The sequence below is a fragment of the Rhinopithecus roxellana genome, chromosome 15, assembly GCF_007565055.1.
Source record: "Rhinopithecus roxellana isolate Shanxi Qingling chromosome 15, ASM756505v1, whole genome shotgun sequence".
NCBI lineage: Eukaryota > Metazoa > Chordata > Mammalia > Primates > Cercopithecidae > Rhinopithecus > Rhinopithecus roxellana.
In genome coordinates, this window is record NC_044563.1 from 72,090,035 (window position 1) to 72,115,796 (window position 25,762).

The following is a 25,762-nucleotide window of genomic DNA, read 5'->3' on the forward strand; positions in this document are numbered from 1 at the left end:
ATCTATAGGGCAGAAAGTAATTAATGATTGCCTATGGTTGGAGGGGCATTTTGGGAGAGAAAATGGGGAGTGACTACTAATGGGTATGAGGGATTCCTTTAGTTTCTATTTTTAAAATTTTTAGTTGTGGTAAAAACACATAACCTAAAACTTACCATTGTAACCATTTTTAAGTGTGCAGTTCAGTACTGTTAAGTGTACTTACATTGTTGTGAAACAGATCTCCAGAGCCATTTCATCCTGCAAAACTGCAACTGTATACTCATTAAACAAAGCTCTCCACATCCTCCTACTTCCAGCTCCTGGCAACTACTATTCTACTTTCTGGCTCTACTAACTTGACTACCTAAAGTACTGCATATGACAGTATTTGTCCTTCTGTGACTGCTTTTTTCACTTAGCATAATGTTGCAGTGTGTGACAGGATTTCCTTCCTTTTTAAGACTGAATATTTTATTGAATACCATCTATTATTTACTATTTATCCACTGATGGACATTTGAGTTGCTTCCACCTTGGCTATTATTAATAATGCCACTATAAACATGGGTGTGCAAATATCTGTTTGAGATCCTACTTTCAATTCTTTTGAAAATACACCTCAAAATGAGATTGCTGGATCATGGGGGCTTCTTTTTTTAGAGTGAAAATTTTATAGTGGTTATGGTTGCACAACCAGTCAATATACTAAAAACCACTGAATTATACGCATTAAATGTGTCAATTATATATAATATGTGAATGATATCTCAATAGAGCTGTTAAAAAATAGAATGCTTACAGGCTGAATCAAGTTATAATTACTTCGAGGATTTTGGCTGAACTAGATAATCTGGTGACATAACTATTTAATCTTGTTCATGTAATTCTAATTATTTTCAAAGCCTTGGCTAGATGTTTAGGCTTTTATTTATTTATTTATTTATTTTGAGCATAAACCTAAGTGCTTCTTCAGCATTGTACGTTAGAAAAAGTAGAAAAAAGAAACTGTCAGTATGTATCTTCAATTCATAATATTAAACTTTTTCATATTTTGTATCAGGAAAAACTGCAAGGAAATAACAAATTCATACCAACTATGGCAATTTTTATTTCATTTGCCCTGTAGCCATGTCATTCACCAGGTTTTTTAAAAATAGGGAAATAAGGAATTTACTCACTTTGACTTGAGATTCACTTTTTCAAATGTCACTCACAATTATTTCACATAGAAGATATTCAAAAGACAAAGGATTTATTTACCTTTTCTGCAACAGAAAATTACACAATTAAAAATTCCTATGTCTAGTGTCACTGAATGGGGAAAGAGGCAATACATTTTTAAAAACAAGAGAAAAAATTTTGAGAAAAAAATGTGCAACAAATTTAAATTCTTCTAATCTTGAATTCTTACATACAACTAGAAAAGGTAATGGCAATATAGATGGCCACTGATGTTCAGAAACACATTTCATCACTTTCTTTTCTGCTTCATCCAGACATTTTCAATATTGTCAAGTTAAAAAACACAGTTTTAGAAAGATGATAAATGAGAGAATCTCAAAGATTTCACATGAGCTCTTCTGATCAGAGCAAAGCAAAGTAAGAGAAGCCTTAATTGTCTGATCGTGTTTTAAAATAATAGGCTCCGTATGGTTCACAAGAAAGAAGAGTAAGCCAGCTTTCAATCTTGGTTCCAAGGCAGATTAAAACAATGATTACAATCTAATTATAAAGACAGTTATTATATGAGACAGTATTTCTTTCTAGATTATATATTTTATAACTTGAACATCTTTTCTTAAATAATCTCTCAGGGCTGATTTTAAGTAAAAGCCAAAATACTACCAGTTAATTTCAGATTCTCATTACAGATTTTTCAAAGTCCGCCTGTGTGCAGAAGCAAAACTATGAATTGCGACTCGAAGAGTTGAATTACCCCCAGGGACATCACAGGAATTGATGAATGAATGTAGTGCCCGAGTATATGCTGCAAAAAAAGGTTTGCACAGCAATGAATAAAGTCAAATTCTAAACAACTCTACCAGCCTCTATCTTATTATGTAAGTACTGCTTCTCTACCAAGAGTCTTACAAGTAACTATCTATCAAATAAATATTTATTACTTACTATATGACAAACACTCTGTGAGGACAGAAAAGATAATAAAGAGTATGGACACAAAAATAATTAAGTTGCCATGTAATACTTCCAAACCAGAAGTATATACAAAATGTCATCATAGGCCAGGCACAGTGGCTCACACCTGTAATTCCAGCACTTTGGGAGGCTGATGCAGGCGGATCACTTGAGGTCAGGAGTTCGAGATCAGCCTGGCCAACATGGCAAAACCCCGTATCTACTAAAAATACAAAAATTAGCTGGATGTGGTGGCGCAAACCTGTAATCCCAGATATTCAATAGGCTGAGGCACTTGCACCCAGGAGGCAGAGGTTGCAGTGAGCTGAGATCGTGCCACTGCACTCTGGCCTGGATGACAGAGCGAGACTGTCTCGGGGAAAAAAAAAAAAAAAAAAAAGTCATCATAGAATGAAGCTGGGAACGAATGCACAACTACCTAGGACAGGATGGAAAAGATTCCCAAAAGTGGTAACACTTAAGATGAGTTTTGAAGAAATGACAAGAGTAAAGGAAAGAACACAGAGAACTGAGTGTGTGAGGTGCAAAAGAAGTAAACAATATGGCACATACTGGGAATAGCAACTTTGATAAGGCTGGAGTAGGGCCCAGTGCCAGAAAGAAAATACACCAAATATGCCACGCATCTTATACTGCAATGGAGAGTCCTAGAGGTTTTAGAATAGGGAAATGGCATAATTAGATTTGTGTTTTTAAAAATAAAGCTGATAAGAAACTCCTATCATACAGATGAAGCACTAGGAATACATATACTGGCAGTATTCCTAGTGTATATGAGGGCTACACAATCTTTACACTATATAAATCAATGTATTTAAGGATGGATATGAAACAAATATTAATGACAATATGAAGGACTAAGTTTTCTCTAGCTGTGACACTCCTGATGGAGTTTATACTGTTTCTTATTTTCCTCAGTGTCTCCTGGCAGAGCTAGCAATCTAATGTGGATATACATGGTAATACATCCATGTTACATACCATTAAAGTATGTGGGTAATAGGGAATTCAACTAGATAGAGTCCTAACTTACATAAAAGGCAAATTCTAATAGTCTTCAGTTAAAGGACCTGGAACCCCAGTCCTCCTACAGTAGAATGAGCTGAAAATATTTCCCCAGCATAAATGGAAACAAGAAGATAACAGATCTCAAAGAGAAATATAACTCATTATAATTTTTTCATTGCCTCATATAGTTATTTCACAAAGGGTTTACAACAGTCTCTGACACATAGTAAGCACTCAATAAATGGTAAATTACTACTGCCACTACTCTTATTGACTTTTCTTGTTGCCATTAGGCCCTGACTGTTCAAGAAACTTACCCCTGTGGTTTTTATAGAAAATACAGTTGTTGGCACAGGTATCAGGATGAGCATCCCAAAAATCAGGACCACAACAGCATAGTGGAGGTAAAGTAATATTATACAGCTGCATTTTCTCCTGGATTTGGGCTCGTAAAGCTTCTACATATCTATAAAAATAAAGTATGATCAGGCAAAGTGAACTACTAGAAAGAAAGTGAGCGTGAATCCTGACTTTACGGCCAGCTTTAACTGTTAAATCTATTCCATATCTCTGGGCCTTGACATTTCCCCTCTGTACTGGGAAAAGTGCAGGGCTCCACTCGAGAAGTATTAGGCAATCAAAACATTTGGTTAAGTTATGAACTCCTAAACAAGGACAAGTATGAAAAGACACCGACAATTCTCTTCTAAGGAAAATGAGAACAATGACTTTCTACCAAGTCTCCTCTAGAGCCAGAATATCATGAAGACCTTTTCAAATTACCTCAGGTATTCTTTTTCTCTCTGTTGTTGTTTTTCTCTGGCTCCTTTTATTTCTTCCAGTTGTAACTGGGCTAATATCTCACTCATCTTCTCTCCTGAATATGGATCTTCATGAAAGTTCATTCTTAAGATCCTCTGCTCTTCAGCATAACGTTCTTGCTCTCTCTTTTTCTTAATTCTGAGAATAAAATCATAACATGGTTAGGAATTTCCTAAAATTATTATTTAAAATTAGCTTCTTTATCCAAATAACTCAAGAAATTCCCAGAAACTAAGGAGTCGGGAAATCAGTTTAATATCCCAAGAATATCTTCAAAAATTTCTGCTGACTGCTTTATCTCCTCTCAAAGAGAAATGAGCAATAGCTACTATTAGAAGAGTTTTTCCGGGCTGGACGCGGTGGCTCATGCCTGTAATCCCAGCACTTTGAGAGGCCAAGGCAGATGGATAACACGAGGCCAGGAGTTCCAGACCAGCCTGGCCAACATGGTGAAAACCAATCTCTACTAAAAATACAAAAATTAGCTGGGCAGTGGTGGCACGGGCCTGTAATCCCAGCTACTCAGGAGGCTGAGGCTTGAGGATCACTTGAACCCAGGAGGCAGAGGTTGCAGGGAGCTGAAATTGCACCACTGCACTCCAGCCTGGGCGACAGAGCAAGACCCCCATCTCAAAAAAAAAAAAAAAAAAAAAAAAAAAAAAAAAAGTTTTTCTGTAAGAATGTAGCATAACAGTCTTTTCAGATTAAAACTACAAGTAAACAAGGCTTCTGCTTCTGACCAAAACAGAGTTAATAGGGACCGCATTTGCCCTCCAACCTTAAACCACCAAAAAAATTTTAAAAGTTTTAAAAGGTACACAAATCAAACAAATACAAGAAATGATGGTTTTCAAGACATTGGACACCAGGTAACAAACGACACTGCTCCTTGACAGATGGGAAACAAGCAAAGTAAACCCTATAACTGCCAGAGATTACTGCCTTGGAAGGTTCCAGGCAGTGGCACAGGGCAGGGAAATTGAAGTGAAGCCTGATGGGCTCTATGAATTTAAGAGATGGAGTTAAGAGTGCAGGGAGACAAAGGCAATTAGAGTTCACAGGACAAAGTACCAGAGAGAAGAAAGTTGCCCAGAAACAGCACCCCAGAGATGAATAGACAGTCTCCTGGTACACAGTAGAGCACTGATTGGTGCATGTATGCAATGAAATAACCTGAGGCTAGGAAGAGAACCATCCAAAATAAAAGAGAACAGTGACTAGAGTCCACATAGCTCCAGGAATAATTAGTCCTTATTTCCACCTATCAAACTTGAAAAACTTGTATTTCACAGAACATTAGGTAGAGTATTCAGAATGATCTTATCTGAGCAGTAGGGAATAAAAACTAATCCTAGACTGAGTACTGCACCAGACTCACCTAAAAAGTTATAAAAGCAAGTCCTCAAATGAACTTGACTGTATAACCAAAACCAGGTTCAAGAATGTAAAGACATCCAGCAACTAACATGGTAAAACTCACAACGTTGGGCATCCAACCAAAGATTACCAAGCACACGAAGAGGCAGAAAAACACAACTCACAATCAGGAGAATAATCAATCAATCAAAATGACCTAGAACTGACACAGCTGTTAGAATTAGCAGAGAAGAACACTAAAGTAGTTACTACAACTATATTTTATGTGTTCCAAATGTTAGGACATAAAAAAGACTGAAATCAAACTTCTAAAGATGAAAACTACAATTTTAAGACTATGATTCAAGATTGAAAAAACAGTGGATGGGAATACTGCCAGCACAGATGTTGCAGAAGTAAATCTGAAAACATAACAATAGAAACCATCCAAAATGAAACACACAAAAAAACCTGAAATGACAAAAAGAGCACAAAATAATATCAAACTAATCATATTAAAAATGGACAAAGGACTTGAATAAACATTTCTCCAAAGATGATATACAAATTGGCTAACATGCATAAGAAAAGATGCTCAACATCACTAATCATCAGAAAAAGGCAAACTAAAATCACAATGAAATGATCACCTCACACCAAATAGGATACTTACTATCAAAAAAATAAAAAATAACAGGTGTTGGTGAGGATATGAGAAATTGAAAACCTTGTACACTGTTGTTGTGGCTATAAAATGTTATAACCCCTATGGAAAATAGTGTAGACATTCCGTAAAAAACTATAAATACAGCTACCATATGATCTTACTTCTGGGTACATATTCAAAAGAAAGCAAGAGTCTCAAAGAGATATCTGTACACACATGTTCCTAACAGAGCTAATTCTTAATAGGTTAAAAGGCAGAAGCAGTCCAAATGTCCACTGATGGATGAATAAACAAAATATATTATATACATAAAATGGAATACTATTGAGCCTTGAAAATAAAACCATGTCACATTAAACAACATGGATGAGCCTTAAGGACATAATACTAAGTGAAATAAGCCAGTTACAAAAAGACAATGTATAATTCTACTTACATGAAGGTCTAAAGTAGTTTTGATGGTGAATATTGAGTGTCAGCTTGATTGGATTGAAGGATACAAAGTATTGATCCTGGGTGTGTCTGTGAGCCATTGCCAAAGGAGATTAACATTTGAATCAGTGGGCTAGGAAAGGCAGACCTACCCTTAATCTCAGTGGACACAATCTAATCAGCTGCCAGCAAGGCTAGAATACAAGCAAGCAGAAAAATGTGAAAAGAGAGACTGACCTAGCTTCCCACCCTACATCTTTCTCCCATGCTGGATGCTTCCTGCTCTCAAACATTGGACTCTTGAGTTCTTTAGTTCTGGGACTGGGACTGGTTCTCCTTGCTCCTCAGCCTGCAGAGGGCCTATTGTGGGACCTTGTGATCATGTGAGTTAATACTTAATAAACTCATTTTACATACACACACACACACACACACACACACACACACACACACACTCCATTAGTTCTGTCCCTCTAAAGAACCCTAATATAGATTTTGGTACCAGGAGTGGTTCCAGAGGAAGAGAGTATTAAAGATAGAGTTCTTTTGATGGTTTGGGGGTTTCTGCAGTTGGCTGCTTAATATGATGAAACCCAGAAATGCTAAGGACTCTACTTCTAATAGTATGAAGAACACTGATAGTCCTTAGCATGAACTGTGTAGAGAGTTATGTCAAATAAATGCATTTGACATTTGCAATTCATCGCTCATGAGAGGCAAGGAGTTTAGTGACTCTCTACATAATACTTTTGACCATATGTGGAGAATCAAGTAACATAATGAAGTTGGTTGGCTGCTCCTATGTTCACTGGACAAAGTGATGAAAGAAAATGATGAACTCAGGGATTCTAACTCCTGACTTCAGAAGCCTCAAATCTTCTAAGATTGCCCTGAGTAAGAGTCTTATCTCCTGTAGAGAAAGACCTGAAATTGTGGAAAATCAGACATAAGCTCTTATCATGCAAGTGGCTGACCTGCAATGAAAGGTGCATGCACAGCCTTGCCAGGTGTCTACTGTTAAAGTGAAGGAATTGACTGGAAAAGAATGGGACCCTGCAACTTGGAAGGGGGATGTGTGGGAGGACCCTGACAAGCCAGGGACACTGAGTCTGTAAACTCTGATGAACCTTTTTTGCCAGAAGAAACAGCTTCCCCATGCCCAAGGATAGTGGCAACATTCCCTCTCCAACCCATGCTGCCATCAGCATTTCCACCTTTGTCTGAGGAGATAAACCCTGTGATGCCTGAGGCAACAGTGATGGCCTCCCCTGAGGCAGTTGCCAGGCAAGATAATGTTGATTCTCCTCAGGAGCCACGCCCAACATCCTGTTTGTTTCTAGACCTATAACTGGATTAAAGTCCTGGTGGGCCCTTAGAGGTCAGGTTGAGAGTGTGACCCATGAAGAAGTGTGCTACACTCAAAAATAACTGCTTGAGTTTTCTAATTTATATAAACAGAAATCTGGAAAGCAGGCATGGGAATGGATATTAAGGGTATGGGATAATGGTGGAAGAAACATAGAGTTGCATCAGGCTGAATTTATTGATTTGGGCCCGCCCACTAAGTAGGGACTCTGCGTTTAATGTTGCAGCTCAGAGAGTTAAAAAAATGTTCTAATAGCTTATTTGCTTGGTTGGCTGAAATATGGAGTAAAAGATGGCCCACTGTGAGTGAGGTGGAAATGCCTGATCTCCCTTGGTTTAATGTAGAGGAAAGGATCCAAAGGCTTAGGGAGATTGAGATGATGGAGTGGATTAGTCACTTTAGACCTACTCATCCCAACTGGGAGGGTCCAGAAGATATAACCTTGACCAATGCCTTGCGAAACAGATTTGTGAGGACAGCACCTACATCCTTGAAGAGTCCTGTAATTGCTCTTCTCTGTATGTCAGATCTAACAGTGGGAATCACAGTCACTCAACTACGAAATGTAAATACAATGGGAATAATTGGATCCCAAACTGGCAGGGGTCAAGGGGCAGCACTCGACCATCAAAGGCAAGGTGGGTGCAGCTACCATAACGGACAGCAGAGGCAAAGCAGCAATTAGAACAGTCTGACTTGTGTAGAGCTCTGGCATCGGCTGATTACTCACGGTGTTCCTAGAAGCGAAACTGACAGGAAGCCTACTGCATTCCTACTTAACTTATATAAGCAGAAAACTTCTAAGTCAAATTGACAAAAGATTAATTTAAAGTATAAAAACAGAGAATCATGGCCCATCAATCCACTCCCAGGCTTGAACCAGTTTACAGACCCAGAATCCCTTGAATGTAGGGGAGGCCGGTCCCCTTGAGGAAGGACCCCAGTACATTACTGACAATTTATGCAGTGAATCTTTCTCCCACCCTTCCCCAAGGAGACCTCTGGCCTTTCACCAGGGTAACTGTGCACTGGGGAAAGGGAAACGATCAGATGTTTCGGGGACTACTGGACATTGGCTCTAAGCTGACAATGAATCCAGGGAACCCAAAACATCATTGTGGTTCTCCGGTTAAAGAAGGGGCTTATGGAGGTGAGGTAAATAATGGAGTTTTAGCTCAGGTCTGACTTACAGTGGGTCTAGTGGGTCCCGAGACTCATCCTGTGGTCATTTCCCCAGTGCCAGAATGTATAATTGGCATAGACATACTCAGTAACAGGCAGAACCCCCACATTCACTGATTGGTAGGGTGAGGGCTATTATGATGGGAAAGGCCAAATGGAAGCCATTAGAGCTGCCTCTACCTAGAAAAATAGTATATCAAAAACAATATCGCATCCCTGGAGGGATTGCGGCGATTAGTGCCATGATCAAGGACTCGAAAGATGCAGGGTTGGTGATTCTCGCCACATCCTCATTCAACTCTCCCATTTGTCCTGTGCAGAAGACAATGGATCCTGGAGAATGACAGTAGATTATCATAAGCTTAGCCAAGTGGTGACTCCAATTGCAGCTGCTGTACCAGATGTGGTTTCATTGCTTGAGCAAATTAACACATCTCCTGGTACCTGGTATGTAGCCATTGACTTGGCAAATGCCTTTTTCTCCATTACTGCGCATAAGGTCCATCAGAAGCAATTTGCCTTCAGCTGATACCTTTACTGTCCCACCTCAGGGGTATATCAACTCTCCGGCTTTGTGTCATAATCTTATTCAGAGAGATTTTGATCACTTCCTACTTCTGCAAGATATCACACTGATCCACTACATTGATGACATTATGCTGATGAGATCCAGTGAGCAAGAAGTAGCAAACACACTGAATTTATTGGTGAGACATTTGCATGCCAGAGGATGGGAAATAAATCTGACTAAAATTCAGGGAATTTCTACCTCAGTAAAATGTCTAGGGGTCCAGTGGTGTGGGGCCTGTCAAGACATTCCTTCTAAGGTAAAGGATTTGGCCCCTCCTACAACCACGAAAGAGACACAATGCCTAGTGGGCCTATTTGGATTTTGGTGTCGACACATTCCTCATTTAGGTGTGTTACCCCAGACTGGCTCTCCTTGCTCCTCAGCCTGCAGATGGCCTATTGTGGGACCTTGTGATCATGTGAGTTAATACTTACTTTCGAGTGACCTGAAAGGCTGCCAGTTTTGAGTGGGGTACAGAAGAGGAGAAGGCTCTACAACAGGTCCAGGCTGCTGTGCAAGCTGCTCTGCCACTTGGGTCATATAACTCAGCAGATCCAATAGTGCTTGAGGTGTCAGTGGCAGATAAGGATGCTGTTTGGAGCCTTTGGCAGGCCCTCACAGGTGAAACACAGCAGAGGCCTCTAGGATTTTGGAGCAAGGCCCTGTCATCTTCTGCAGATAACTACTCTCCTTTTGAGAGACAGCTCTTAGCCTGTTACTGGGCTTTGGTGAAAACTGAAGGGTCATCAAGTTACCATGTGACGTGAACTACCTATCATGAAGTGGGTGCTTTCTGAACCATATAGCCATGAAGTGGGTCGTACAAAGCAGCATTCCATCATCAAATGGAAGTGGTATATACATGATCAGGTTTGGGCAGGTCCTGAAGGCACAAGTTACATGAGGAAGTGGCTCAAATGCCCATGGTCTCCATTCCTGCCACCCTGCCTTCTCTCCCCCAGCCTGCACCAATGGCCTCATGGGGAGTTCCCTAGATCAACTGGCAGAGGAAAAGAAGACTAGGGCCTGGTTCACAGATAGTTCCACACAACAAGCAGGCACCATCCGAAAGTGGACAGCTGCAGAACCTCAGCCCCTTTCCAGGACATTCCTGAAGGACAGCAGTGAAGGGAAATCTTACCAGTGGGCAGAACTTCGAGCAGTGCACCTGGTTGTGCACTTTGCATGGAAGGAGAAATGGCCAGATGTGCGATTATATACTGACTCATGGGCTGTAGCTAATGGTTTGACTGGATGGTGAGGGACTTGAAAGAAGCATGATTGAAAAACTGGTGACAAAGAGATCTGGGGAAGAGTTATGTGAATGGACCTCTCTGAGGGGTAAAAAACTGTGAAGATATTTGTATCCCATGTGAGTGCTCACCAACAGGTGAACTTTCAGCAGAGAAGGATTTTAATAATGAAGTGGATAGGATGACCCATTCTGTGGACACCACTCACCCTCTTTCCCCAGCCACCCATCATCATCCAATGGGCCCATGAACAAAGTAGCCATGGTGGCAGGGATGGAGGTTACACATGGGCTCAGCAACATGGACTGCCATTCACGGAGGCTGACCTGGCTACAGCCACTGCTGAGTGACCAATTTGCCAGCAGAAGAGACAAACACTGAGCCCTCAATATGGCAGCATTCCTCAGGGTGATCAGCCAGCTACCTGGTGGCAGGTTGATTATACTGGACCTCTTCCATCATGTAAAGGGCAGAGGTTTGTCCTCACTAGAATGGACACTGACTCCCGATATGGGTTTGCCTATCCTGCATGCAATGCTTCTGGCAAGACTACCATCTGTGTACTCACAGAATGCCCTATCCACCATCATGGTATTCTACACAGCATTACCTCTGACTTCACAGCTGAAGAAGTGCAGCAGTGGGCTCCTGCTCATGAAACTCACTGGTTTTATCAGTTCCCCATCATCCTGAAGCAGCTGGATTGATAGAATGCTGGAATGTCCTTTTGAAGTCACAATTACAATACCAACTAGGTGACAATACTTTGCAGGGCTGGGGCAAAGTTCTCCAGAAGGCTGTGTATGTTCTGAGTCAGCGTCCAATATATGGTACTGTTCCTCCCATAACCAGAATTCACAAGTCCAGGAATCAAGGGGTGGAAGTGGCACCACTCACTATCACCCCTAGTGATCCACTAGCAAAATATTTGCTTCCTGTTCCCACGATATTACATTCTGTTGGCCTAGATGTCTTAGTTCCAGAGGAATACTGCCACCAGGAGACACAATAAACTGGAAGTTAAGATTGCTACCTGGACACTTTGAGCTCCTCCTACCTTTAAGTCAATAGGTTAAAAAGGGAGATAGTGTTGGCTGGGGTGACTGACCTGGACTTTCAAGATGAAATCAGTCTATTATCCACAACAGAGGTAAGGAGGAGTATGCATGGAATACAGGAGGTCCATTAGGGCATCTCTTAGTATTACCATGCCCTGTGATTAAGGTCAATGGGAAACTACAACAGCCCAATCCAGGCAGGACTACAAATGACCCAGACCCTTCAGGAGTGAAGGTTTGGGTCACTCCACCAGGAAAAAAACCAAGACCCTCTGAGGAGCTTGCTGAAGGCAAAGAGAATACAAAATGGGTAGTAGAGGAAGGTGGTCATCATACCAGCTACAATCACGTGACCAGTGCAGAAACAAGGACTGTAACTGTTATGAGTATTTCCTCCTTCTTTTTTTTTTTTTTTTTTTTTTTTTTTTTGAGACGGAGTCTCGCTCTGTCGCCCGGGCTGGAGTGCAGTGGCTGGATCTCAGCTCACTGCAAGCTCCGCCTCCCGGGTTTACGCCATTCTCCTGCCTCAGCCTCCCGAGTAGCTGGGACTACAGGCGCCCGCCACGTCGCCCGGCTAGTTTTTTGTATTTTTTAGTAGAGACGGGGTTTCACCGTGTTAGCCAGAATGGTCTCGATCTCCTGACCTCGTGATCCGCCCGTCTCGGCCTCCCAAAGTGCTGGGATTACAGGCTTGAGCCAACGTGCCCGGCCCCTCCTTCTTTTGTTAAAAACATGTTTGTGCATGTATACACCTGTACTAAGAAAATATCTTCATTTTATTTCTTATCTCCTTTATCATGTGACATAGATTTATTGATTTCACATCAGCATTTAAGTATTGTTAACTTTATGTAATAGCATCTTAGTTGGGGATTTGTGTGTTTCCGGTTATATGAATAGTTGAAGCTAGGCATAATTATGACCTTATTTTTGTCTTTATTTGAAGATTATGTATGATCTCAGGAGATGTGTATGGGCTCAAGTTGACAAGGGGTAGACTTGTGATGGTTAATACTGAGTGTCAGCTTGATTGGATTGAAGGATACAAAGTATTGATCCTGGGTCTGTCTGTGAGGGTGTTGCCAAAGAAGATTAACACTGGAGTCAGTGGGCTGGGAAAGGCAGAGCCACTCTTACTCTGGGTTGGCACAATCTAATCAGCTGCCAGCAAGGCTAGAATGTAAGCAGACAGAAAAATGGAAAAAGAAAGACCAGTCTAGCCTCCCAGACGATATCTTTCTCGTGTGCTGAATGCTTCCTGCCCTCAAACATCGAACTCCAGGTTCTTTTGTTTTGGGACTCAGAGTGGTTCTTCTTGCTCCTCAGCTTACAGATGGCCTATTGTGGGACCTTGTGATCATGTGAGTTAATATTTAATAAGCTCCCCATTATATATATCTATCTATTCCATTAGTTCTGTCCCTCTAGAGAACCCTGACTAACACAGTAGTCAAACTCATAGAATTAGAAAATGAAATGGGTCCTAGCCAGAGCAATCAGGCAAGAGAAAGAAGTAACATCTAAACTTGAAAAGAAGAAGTCAAACTGTCACTGTTTGCTGATGATATGATCATATACCTAGAAAACCCTAAAGACTCATCCAAAAAGCTCCTAGAACTGATAAATGCTGGCAATGATGTGGAGAAAAGGGAACCCTTTTGGGAATGTAAATTAGTACAACCACTATGGAGAAAACTCTGGAGGTTCCTGAAAAAATTACAAAGGAGATACCATATGATCTAGCAATCCCAGTGCTAGGTATATACCTGCCAAAAGAAGGAAATGAGTATATCAAAAAGATATCTGCACGCCCATGTTTAATGCAGCACGATTCATAATAGCCAAGATTTAGAAGCAGTCCCAGTGCTCATCAATAGATGAACAGATAAAGAAAATGTGGTATATAGACAATGAAGTACTATTCAGCCGTAAAAAAGGAATGAGATTTTGCCATTTGCAACAACATGAATAGAAATCAAGACCTAACTATACGTTGTAAAAAAGAAATACATCTTAAATATAAAGGTTCAAATAGGTTTAAAAAATAAAAGGATAGAAAAGATATACCATGGCAGACTAGTTAAAAGAAGGATGGACTGGAGATATAGATATTTAGATACATCAGACAATACAGATTACAGAGCAAAGAAAATTAACAGGGATAAGGAAGATCACTTCATAATGATAAAGGTGTCAATTAATTATGGTGACATAAAACCCTAAACATCTATGTACCTAACAGAAGAGCTTCAGAATATACGGAACTGCAAGGAGATACATACAAATCCCAGTTACAGGCACAGATTTCAATACCCCTCCCTCATTACTGATAAAACAAGTGGGCAGAAAAATGGCAAGGCTATAGTAGAGCTGACCAATACCATTAACCAACTTGACTTAATGGATATTTATGTAACAGTCCACAACATTTACGGAATAGCAGAACACACATTCTTCTGTTGTAACGTTCTTGAACTTGGAACATTAACCAAGATAGATCATATTCTGTGCCATGAAACAAGTGTCAATAAATTCAAAAGAATTCAAGTCATACATGGCATACCACTCTCTGACCACAATGGAATCAAATTAGAAATCAGTAACAAACAGATCCTTAGAAAATCTCCAAATTCTTGGAAACGAAATACAATTCAAAATAACCCATGATCAAAAAACGAAAAAAGAGGGATATTAGATAGTATTCTGAACTGAATAAAAATGAGTTTATTGGATGCTGCTGAAGAGTATGTGGCAGGAAACGTATAGCACTAAATGCTTATGTTAGGAAAAAGGTCTCAAATCAATGACCTCAGCTTCTACCTCAAGAAATTTAAAAAAGAAAAGGAAATCAAGCCCAAAGTAAGCAGAAGGAAAAAAACAAAAAACAAAAGCAGGTTGAGTAACCGTAATCAAAAACTTTGAAATCTGAAATGCTCTAAAATCTGCACCAGCATTTGCTCAAAGGAAATGCTCACTGGAGCATTTTGGACTTCAGATCAGGGATGCTGAACCAGTAGACTATAATGCAAACATTCCAAAACAAAACAAAAAATATCTGAAATCTGTAACACTTCTGGTCTTAAGCATTTCAGAAAAGGAATACTGAAACTGTATCAAATATTAAAACAAAAATCAGTAATATAAGAAACACAAAAATAGAAAAAGTAATGAAATTAAAAACTAGTCGTTTGAGATGAATAAAACTGACTAAAGTCAGTCTGATAATGAATAAAGGATATAAATGATCAATACCAAAATTAAGAGTTGATATCACTAGAGATTCTATATATATCAAAAATATAATAGAATATTAAGAACTTTGACATTAATAAAGTTCTTAATATTAATAAATATGACATTAATAAATGTCAATTAATTTGACAACTTAGATGAAATGACAAATTCTTTGAAAGACATAAATTATTAAAGGTAACTCAAGAAAAAAATTGATAACCTAAATGGCCCTATGTTAGTGACACTGAAAATGTAGTTAAGGATCTTTCCACGATGCAAAGTCTAGAACCAGATGGATTCACTGCCAAATTCTACCAAACATATAAATTCATCAATAAAATTGAAGAGGAAAGAACACATCTCAACTCATCCTATGAGGCCAGCATTACCCTGAAACGAAAACTTGACAAATATATTAGACAAATATCTTTTTAGATTAAGAAAATTATTAGACAGTATCTCTCAGAACACAGACATAAAAATTCCAAACAAAATTTTAGCAAATCTCATTACACAATGCATTAAAAGGACAATACATTATTACCAAGTGGATGTACCCAGGAACCCAGGGTTGGCTTAACATTCATTTCTTTCATATATATATATATATATACACACACATACACACACACACACATATATGTATATATATATGACAGAAAAAGAATTTGACAGAATCCACCATCCATTCTTGATAAAAATTCTCAAGAAACTAGGAAGAGAACACTTTCTCAGTCTGATAAAGGGCATGTATGAAAAACTTAAAGCTAACATCATACTTAATGGCAAAGAACTAAATGGTTTCTAAGATCAGAAATTATCCATTCTCATCACTTCTATTCAACATTGTACGGAGATTCTTGGTGCAATCTGGCAAGAAAAAGAAATAAAAGACATCCAGATTTAAAGAAAAAAGTACAATTGTGTTTATTTGAAGACAACATGATCACCAAGTAAAAAACCCAGTGGAATGAATAAGTGAGTCTATAGTAAGGTTGCAGGGAACAGGATCCATATCCAAAAATCAACTGTGCATTTCCATACATTAGCAACAATCAGAAACAGGAATTTAAAAAACAGCACTATTTATAATAGCACTGAAAATATAAAATACTTGGGGATAGATCTGACAAAAGACATGAGTGACCCATGCACTGAAAATTATAACATACTGTTTAGAAAAATTAAAGACGGACTATATAAATGTTAATGGGTCAGCAGACTCAATATTGCTAAGATTTCAATTCTAATTTTTTCCAAATTATTTCTAGATTGAGCATAATCCCAATCAAAATCTAAAAATGCTATTTTTAGAAAATGGGAACACTAATTTTTAAATTCACACAAAAATGCAAACGGCATAGAATAGTCAAGACAACTCTGAAAACAAAAATTGGAGGGCTAAGACTATCTGATTTCAAGCTTTATTATAGAACTAGACTAATCAGAACCTCATAGTATTAACATAAAGATAGACAAATAATGGAAGAAGAGAAAGTTGGGAATAAATGCATATATAGAGATGAATGTATGTATGTATATATAAATACACATATATATGGATGACTCATTTTTAATGTTATTGAGATGTAATTTTCATATCATAAAATTCCCCACCCCCATAATGTGATTTGAGAACATTTTTATTATGCTATAAAGAAACCTTATACTTATTAGCAGTCACTCTCACCCTCTCACCTCTAGCCCTAGCAACCACTAATTTTTCTATCTCTATAGATTTTCCTAGTTTAGACATTTTATATAAATAAGATCACACAATGTGTGGTCTTTTTGGATTGGCTTTTCATTTGGCAGAAGAGTTTCAAAGTCTATCCACATTATAGCCATACTTCTTTCATTTTTATTGCCCACATTCCTTTGTACAGATATGCCACACGTTATTTTTCCATTCATCAGCTATCGGACATTTGGGGTGCAAGTTTCCAAAGTGGCTGTACCATTTTACATTCCTCACTGGGAACATTTGGGGATTCTAATTTCTCCACATATTCACCAAAACTTGCTGTTATCTTTCTTTTTTTAAATTATAGCCAATCTAGTGAGTATGAGCTGGTATTTCATGGTTTTGATTTGCATTTCCCAATAACTATGATTTGAACATTTTTTCATGTGTTTGTTAGCCACTTGTATACTTTCCTGGGAGAAATGTTAATTTAAATCCTTGTCAACTTTTAAATTGGATTGTCTTTTTATTATTGAGTTGTAAGAGTTATTTATGTATTTTGGATATAAGTCCCTTATTGGATATACGATTTACAAATATTTTCTCCCATTCTGTAGCTGTCTTTTCACTTTCCTGATAGTTTTTAATTTTGATGAAGTCCAACTTATCAATCTTCTCTTTTATTGTCTGTTGGACAACTGATTTGTGACAAACACACAAGGGCAATGCAATGAAGAAAATATAGCCTTTTCAACAAATGGGTATCCACATACAAAAAAATAAGCCTCATACCATACATGACAATTAACTCAAACTGGATCACAGAGTAAATGTAACACTTAAAATTATAATCTTTCTAGAAGAAAACAGAAGAAAATCTTTGTGACCTTGGGTTAGGCAAAGACTTGTTAAATAAGTCATCAAAAGCACAATCCATAAAAGAACAAACCGAAAAACAGAAATTCATAGAAACGTATCAAATCCTTTAAATATGTACAGTTTATTGTACATCAAGTATACCTACTTAAAAATCCCTACTAACATGTAGAGAGGAAATAAGCAGCTCATTGAGAAAACCATCGAAAAAGTATGTGAAGAACTTTTGTTAAGAAACGTGACTGACTCAAGACTGGAACTCATAACTGAGTTCTAGACTAGAATTGGCCTGATGAGGCCAATTGCTAAAAATTACTTTGAAACAAATGAGCTGTTTTTTCTGAACAGTAGTATGAGGCCAGTTCATACTCATACCTCTTCAATAAAGCATGTGCTGGTGAAAATTCTGGGCTTCTCTCCATTTGTGGCAGGCTATTGACTCCAGGGGAACTATAGCCTTCTAATTTGTTAGATTAACACAGGTATAAGTTAAAAACCAGGAAGACATTCTACAAAGGCTGAAAGATCAGGCATTGGAAAAACACACAATAGGTGGTATCTGTGAAACCAAGTCTGTCTAGATTCTGACAGCTAATCACTGGCCATCTCTAGCAAAGTGACAAAGCCACTTTAAACAAAGATTTTCTTACAACTACTCTACCATATTTACCAGTCTTTCCTGAGCAACAACTGTAAACCTAATTGACTATTCCTCAAATAGTACAGGACATAAACATCATTTTTATGGTATGATTCAAACTCAAAAGCAACATAAAGTTATAATAGGGGAGAAGTGAAAAATATTATTGCAGCTTGGGCAGAGGGAGATGCTTTTATACTAGTGAAGATAAAGATTTAAAGGCATATAAAGCAGTGTACTAGGAATGTGAGGAAGGCAATATAGAAAAAGGCCAAAACAGGCATATAAACATATCACACTTGACTTTAAAATATATGTCATCTTGCTCTCTTAAAAGATCATGTGTGAAATAAGTTAGAGAATGAAAGAAAACTATTAAGAGTACAAAAGTTAAAAGATGAGCCTAAGATCACAGGCGCTCTTGGCTAGGGATCTGCATATATAGAGATCTTATTCCAATGAGAGCCAGTAAAGAAAAGTAAGCATTTTGAAGACATTTGTATTTGTTAAGTTTGGTAACTCCAACCTTGTGGAAAAAAAGTAAATGATAAAAGATTTTCCTGTAAATAATGAATCAAATTGAAGTTTTCAATGATGGAATTTAAGCAGAGCCAAGTCAATGATGACAGAAAAGTTTAGTTACTGGTATAATTCTCTATATGAATTATTCTCTATACCAGTAAACTAAGGGCTAAGGGAACACGTCACCATTGTTTTTCAAGTGTCAACACCATAGGTCTTGGTAACAGAATGGTTACTAGAAACGATGGAGTCAGCCCCATCCCTCTCCTTGTAGCTATTCCTCTCCTCACAGATATTCCTCTCTTCACAAACATCTCAGGAGTGAGTAGATTTTCTGTCTCTATTTCCTCACTTCTTCATCTGCTCCAATATGGCCTTAAGATCCATCTGCTCCAATATGGCCTTAAGATGCATCACTCCACCAAAACAACTGGTGACTTTAATCACCAGTCACTAGGTCACTTAATCCATCCAGTACATGCATTTTTATTAGGTGCAATACTGTCCCCAAGGAGGCCAAAAAAAAACCCCTAGATATTAATTTGTGGCTCTCCAAAAACTCACAGTACATAAACAAAGTTATATCTGTGTATTAAAATTATATTGGGGGGCAATTAGAAAACAATGTCTAAAAAGGTTCAATAGGGGGACAATACTGAAGAAAAGGTTGAGAAACACTGATGCAACATTTTTCAGTCTGAATTTTACTTGCCCTCTCAGACACATTTACTATTGCTAACCACTCCCTCCTTCTGGAAACTGCTCTGTTCCTTAGCCTCTGTGGCACAATACTTTCCCTGAATTTCCTCACATACTTCTTTAGACCATCCTTCTCTGTTCTTTGCAAGCCCATCTGCTCTACACTAGGTGTTCCTCAAAGCTCAATTTCAGGCCTTCTCCTTTTCTTACTCAATACCTTCCCCCCAGGTGATTTTATGTATGCCCTCTGCTTCAGTTACTGTACACTACCATCTATAACTCACAAAGCTATAGCACCACCACAGATCATTCCCCTGAGAGTCAAGCCTATTTATCTACCTGCCAATTTGACATCTCCACTTGATGTCTCACAGGTATTCTCTTAGGAAAAAAAATTCACAGCTTTGGTCAGATTCACAGGTTAAGAACAACTGCCATATAGTAGTTTAAGAAGGGATCATAAAATAAAAAATGATAGTGCTAAATTTAAAAATTGATTTAAAAAACAATTATTCCATAAACAAGTTTCTATTCTCCAATGTCTTCAAAGCCTCTGTTGTAAATATATGTTTTAGTTAATACACAATAGAAACTAGACTAGATCAGAAATCAATATGTCAATTTATCTGTTTCTCCTAGAGCAATGGTGTGAATACAATTATAGTGATTCTCTGGCCATGCCAAAAGGTATTCTGAAACCAGCATCAAGCTTCCAGTAAAAGAGAGGTTAAGAATATAAAAGACTGCAAACAGGTTTATAAAGTGCTATATTGGGTGTTTGCACAACTAAAAAATATGTCAATATTTACATTTCGAAGAGAATGAAAATAAGGTGATATCAAAGGGAAACTGGATTTAAAATATATTTTCTTACAATTTCAACAACTTAAAAACTCTTGTTAGTCGTCTTTCATATAATGCCACAGCACTAATCCTTCACAAAGTTGAAATAGAGACCTAGAACCAAAAGCAAGGACTATTTCCAAAGCAATCACAGAAATCTGCCAACACCAATACTTTCAAATAAAAGGATTTCTGCTTCTAAGATTAAGAAACAAGCTTATTTACTTCAGGAGTGAAAGAGGTGCCCTGTTGGAAAAATAACTTCCCAAGCAGGTGGAAGAAATCTGCCTCTTTGATGTAACAGGATTAAGGTCTAACTTAGAAGTCTAACTTTTTTTCCTGCTGTTCCTGTTTTTTCTGTTCAACCTTTCTCTTGCCTCCCAATTCCATGATTCTGACAGTATTCTTCCTTATGACTTCAAATGGAACAAATTCTAATGTTTCATAGCAGAGTAGGGTGACTATAGTTAGCAACAATATATTGTATCTTTCAAAATAGCTAGAAGAGAGGACTTGAAATGTACCCCCCACATAGAAATGACAAATACCCTGATTTGATCATTACGTATCCTATGTATATAACAAAATTTCACATAATATGTACTAATATGTACAAATATAATGTACCAAAAAAGAGAGAAATCACTAATAAGAATAATTTAACATTTCCTACCGGTACTCTCTACTTGGATTTCCTTTTAGCACTTCAAGCCCAATATGCTCTAAACTAAACTTATCCTCGTCACCTCTACCACCTTCCTGGCAAATCTGTTTTATAGTATAACATGTACCCAGTGGCCTATGCCATAAATCTGGTAGTTATCCTTGAATTCTCCTCTGACAAAATCCTATCAAGTCTCTTAATCACTCTTAAAACTACCTCCTCCTCTTTGCCTCCCTGGCCTTGTCTTATGTGGCAGGCCATGTTATAAACTTCAAAGACGTTAGGTGATAAAGTCAAATAAATCTGGGGTTGAATCCCAGTTCTGCCACTTGCTAAATGTACCCTTAATCCGAGGCAAATTACCTAACCTCTCTAGGGCTCATTTTCTCATCTGCAAAATGAAATGAGTAATAAAATCTACCTTAAAAGGTTATTGAAGCAAGTAAATAACCTAGTGCCTCTAAAGCATTCAACACTACGCCTACCACATTGTAAAAGCACTCAGTGAATGCTAACTACTGCTACCTTGCAGGATTACTGTATCCATTAAGAGGAGATAATCTATGTGAAGTGCTTGACACACAGAAAGGACTTACTACATAACGATCTTTTAAAAAATTAATTTCACCTCTCTTCTCTACGTACATTATTTCAATAACCTCCTAACAGTCATTTCATCTTATCCCCATGATGCCACTGAGCTCCCTGTTTTTAAGATAAAGTCAAATTTTCTTCTCATGACATACTAAGGTCTTTACAGTCATGTCTATCCTTATTTCTTCAGGCTCACCTATTGCCATTCCTTTAGCTCCAATCACATCAGATTCAGAGATGTCACATTCTCTCACGAAGCACTGCTTTTGCAATGCTATCCCTTTTTTTCTGGAATTCCTGTCCAGCCTTTCCCCTCTCAAATTCCCATTTTGTCTTACACTATTCCCACAAATCCTTCAAAACTCGGCTCAGGAAGTCCTCCCTTTCCTTCTGCCACCCCATATCCCCAACTTTGGCTTTAAAACAGTCTCTGTGCTACTACATATTCTTGTACTTTTTTCCTTCTAATGATAAGCAGCAGCTAACATTTATTGAGCACACACTATATTTGTGATTCTGTACTAAGCACATTTACATGTTACCGCATTTAATCCTTGCAGGAACTTTATGAGGTATATATCATTATTATCCTCATTGTATATAGAGGAAACTGAGGATTACAGAAGTAACTCTCAAAGTCACACAGCCGGTAGGTAGCAGAGCTGGGACCTGGAAACATATCTCCCTATGTTCTTAACCATGTGCTGTATTGTCTTGTAATACTAAATATATGGTATTATAATGATCTATTTGCAGTCATGTGTCACCCAATTATGGAGATACATTCTTTAAAAAAAATGCATCTTTGTCATGAAAACATCATAGAGTGTCCTTCCACAAACCTAGACTAAAAAATATGTCAATATTTACATTTCGAAGAGAATGAAAATAAGGTGATATCAAAGGGAAACTGGATTTAACATATATTTTCTTACAATTTCAACAACTTAAAAACTCTTGTTTTTATGGTATAGCCTTATTGCTCCTTAGCCACAAACCTGTACAACACATTACTGGACTGGATCCTGTAGGCAACTGTAACACAATGGTAAGCGTTTGTGTATCTAAACATAGAAAAAGTACAGCAAAAATACAGTATAAAAGATTAAAAACAGTATACTTAAATAAGGCACTTACCATGAATGGAGCGTGCAGGACTGAAAGATGCTCTGGGTGAGTCACTGAGCAAGTAGTGAGTGAATGTGAAGGTCTAGGACATGATGATATAGTACTGTAGACTTTATAAACACTGTACACTTAGACTAAAGTTACAAAAATTAATTTTCTTTCTTCAATAATAAATTAACCTCGGCTTACTGTAACTTTTTAACTTTATAAACTGAATATTTTTACTTGACTCATAACTCTTAGCTTAAAACACAAGCATGTTGTATAGCTGTACAAAAATATTTTCTTTCTTTGTATCCTTGTACTATGTGCTTTTTCTATTAAATTTTTAAAAACTTTTTAAACTATTTTGTTAAAAACTAAGACATAAATACATGTTAGCCTAGGCCTACAGAGGGTCAGGATCATCAATATTACTGTCTTCTGCTACCACATCCTATCCCACTGGATGGTTTTCAGAGGCAATAACACTCATGGAGTTGTATTCTCCTATGATAATGCCTTCTTCTGGAATACTTCCTGAAGGACCTGGCTGAGGCTGTTTTACAGTTAACTTTTCTTTTAGAATATGATAGTAAATATATAAACTAGTAATATAGGTGTTTATTATTGTCAACTATTATGCATTGTACATAACTGTGTGTGCTATACTTCTACACAACTGGAAGCACAGTAGGTTTACACAAGCATCACCATAAACACATGAGGAATGCATTACAATGGCTACATGACTAGGTGACAGGAATTTTTCAGCTCCACTATAATCTTATGGGACCAACAGTGTACGTGCAGTCCATCACTAGCCAAAACATCTTTATGTGGGGCATGACAGTATTTATCTACTTCCCCATTGGTTAGTCAAACTTATCTAGCTAGATTCTTGAAGATAGGGATTATGTCTTTTCATTTCTTGCATACCCTATGTCTAGCACCATCTCTGCCAATTAATAGATGCTCAATAAATAGCTGCTAAATCAATGAATGAAATCATATCATTTTATTCTTATAACCACTAAGTGAGGTAAAGTAGTTATCAATTACTGTTTATAAAACAGATGTATGATTATTTTAGAATGCTGCTAAGGTGGTTTTGTCTTCAAGTTAAATTATATAACTTTCATGCAAAGAAGGCATAAATGATTTAGTTTCTTCAATAAGTAAAAGGCAAAATTAATTTTTAATTATTTGCCAACTAGCAATACAAGATTAAGTCTTCTGCTACCATCTGTAAAGCAATCAGTCCTTCATATTTTTTCTGAGTTCAAGAGTATAAACCCAAGAGGAAAAAGATTATCCAGTAGGAAATGGCAATAAAACAAAAGCCTTTAGCAGAAAAGCTTTCAAAGAAGGTCAGAAGTATTGCTAAAGAAAAGTCTCCCACTGACTATGCCATGTGGTAGATATGTCATGAGAAGATTTAGGTTAGACATCAAACACCCACAGCTGGGGTGTGTTGGCTTCAGTTAAATGAACTGAACTAAATTTCCATTTTGTCTTTTACCTGTTAGCCTGTAAAATGCTTACATATGAGCAATACAGAACTGAAAAGATCTTTTGATACAGATCAGATCACAATTACAGCTAAAAAATTAGGCTATTCTAAGATAAATCTGGCCTAGATGAGAGAGTGAACTTCCTGAGCTGAACATCAACATGCTTAGATGCTGAAATGTTATACTACAGCTCTAAAGAACATTAAAAATAGAACAGTTCTTTGAAATATTTAAAGAGAATTCTACTTAAAAGTCACACTACACAACTTGATGAAGATTTTTTTTTCCAAGCATCCCAAACAGAGTCCACACACTTTTTTTTTATTTAATTAAAACTTATTATTATATTCAGACTATACAGAAGAAAAGTTGAAGGAAAAACACACAGACCATTTAAACAGTCTCACATACAGACCCACACTCGTACATCCAACAGGTGTTATTTTCCCGAGTTTAGCTAACTTTGCTCTTTGATGTCTTGTGGCAATTTGGGAACTGACTGACCAAATTACCAAGGGTTCTCAGATGTTTTACATATTGTATTTTTTCCCATTAGACTACCTCCATCATGCACTGAATTGTCTTTATTATTCTAAAAGAAAATCTAAATCCTTCCCTATTTTGGATTATAGTCTGAAGTCTTATTCAATTAATTTGATGCCCAAAAATATTAAGAATAGTCACTCGTTTTGATTTTCTAATTGCACCCTCCTCCCAGTGAATGGGTAGAGGGTGGGGCGTAAGTAATGCCAGGGCTGTTGTCCTTCCCCAAGTCAAATGGGTCCTGCCTCTTTGTAAAATACCTGTATGCCCTGTGCTCTGAATATTACAATATAGTAATAATGAATTAAATACTTTTGGGGCATAGTTTTGTTATAGTTTTATTTTTTAATTTAACCTACCCCCACGTAGAACAGTTGTATAATGTAAGAAACTGACTAGGTATCCAATTGAATCCTTTGTTTTGTTTTGATTTTTGTTGTTGTTGTTCTAGCAGTAACCACTAAAAGGACTCTTAAAATCAATAGGCTTCCTGCTATTACAGGTCAGTCTACATTTCATGTTTGATAGCTCTAAGAGCTACTTTCCATTCTCTGGAAGAATTTATGTAAAACTTTGTTATTTTTTCCCTTATATATTTAAAAAGAATTCCCCAGTGAACATATATGAGCCTAAATCTGAACCTGGATTTTTCTTTCAGGATTTTTAACAACTGATTTTATTCCTTTCAGTGATATGGGATTATTCAAGTATTCAATTTCTTCTTGTGTCCATTTTAGTTGTTTTATCCCCACAGGAGTTTATTTTACTAAAATTGTCAAATTTTTAAAATGTAAAGGTGTTTATAATGTTCTCTTACTGTGATTTAATGTCTGTAGGCTCTGTAGTAATAGTTCCTTTTCTATTCCTAATATTGGTACATTGTGTTTTTTCTTTTTTACTGATTAGTAAAAGTGATATATCCTTGGCAAAACAAAATTTTTAAAAGAACCAACTTTTGTCTTTGATTTCCTCTGTTATCCATTTGTTT

General features: G+C 37.4%; 1 protein-coding gene across 1 annotated transcript in view; it reads right to left on the reverse strand.

Moving 5' to 3' along the window:
- Window positions 1–1,066: 1,066 nt before the first annotated feature.
- The window catches only part of CCDC15 (coiled-coil domain containing 15), an 84,775-nt gene continuing 60,079 nt past the window's right edge, over window positions 1,067–25,762 (reverse strand). The window contains exons 15-17 of the mRNA XM_030917657.1: window positions 3,931–4,107; window positions 3,465–3,613; window positions 1,067–1,969 (exon numbers count right to left, since the gene is read on the reverse strand). Coding sequence (XP_030773517.1) covers window positions 1,848–1,969; window positions 3,465–3,613; window positions 3,931–4,107 — 448 coding nt within the window. The 3' untranslated portion in view covers window positions 1,067–1,847. The remainder of the gene's footprint in view (window positions 1,970–3,464; window positions 3,614–3,930; window positions 4,108–25,762) is intronic.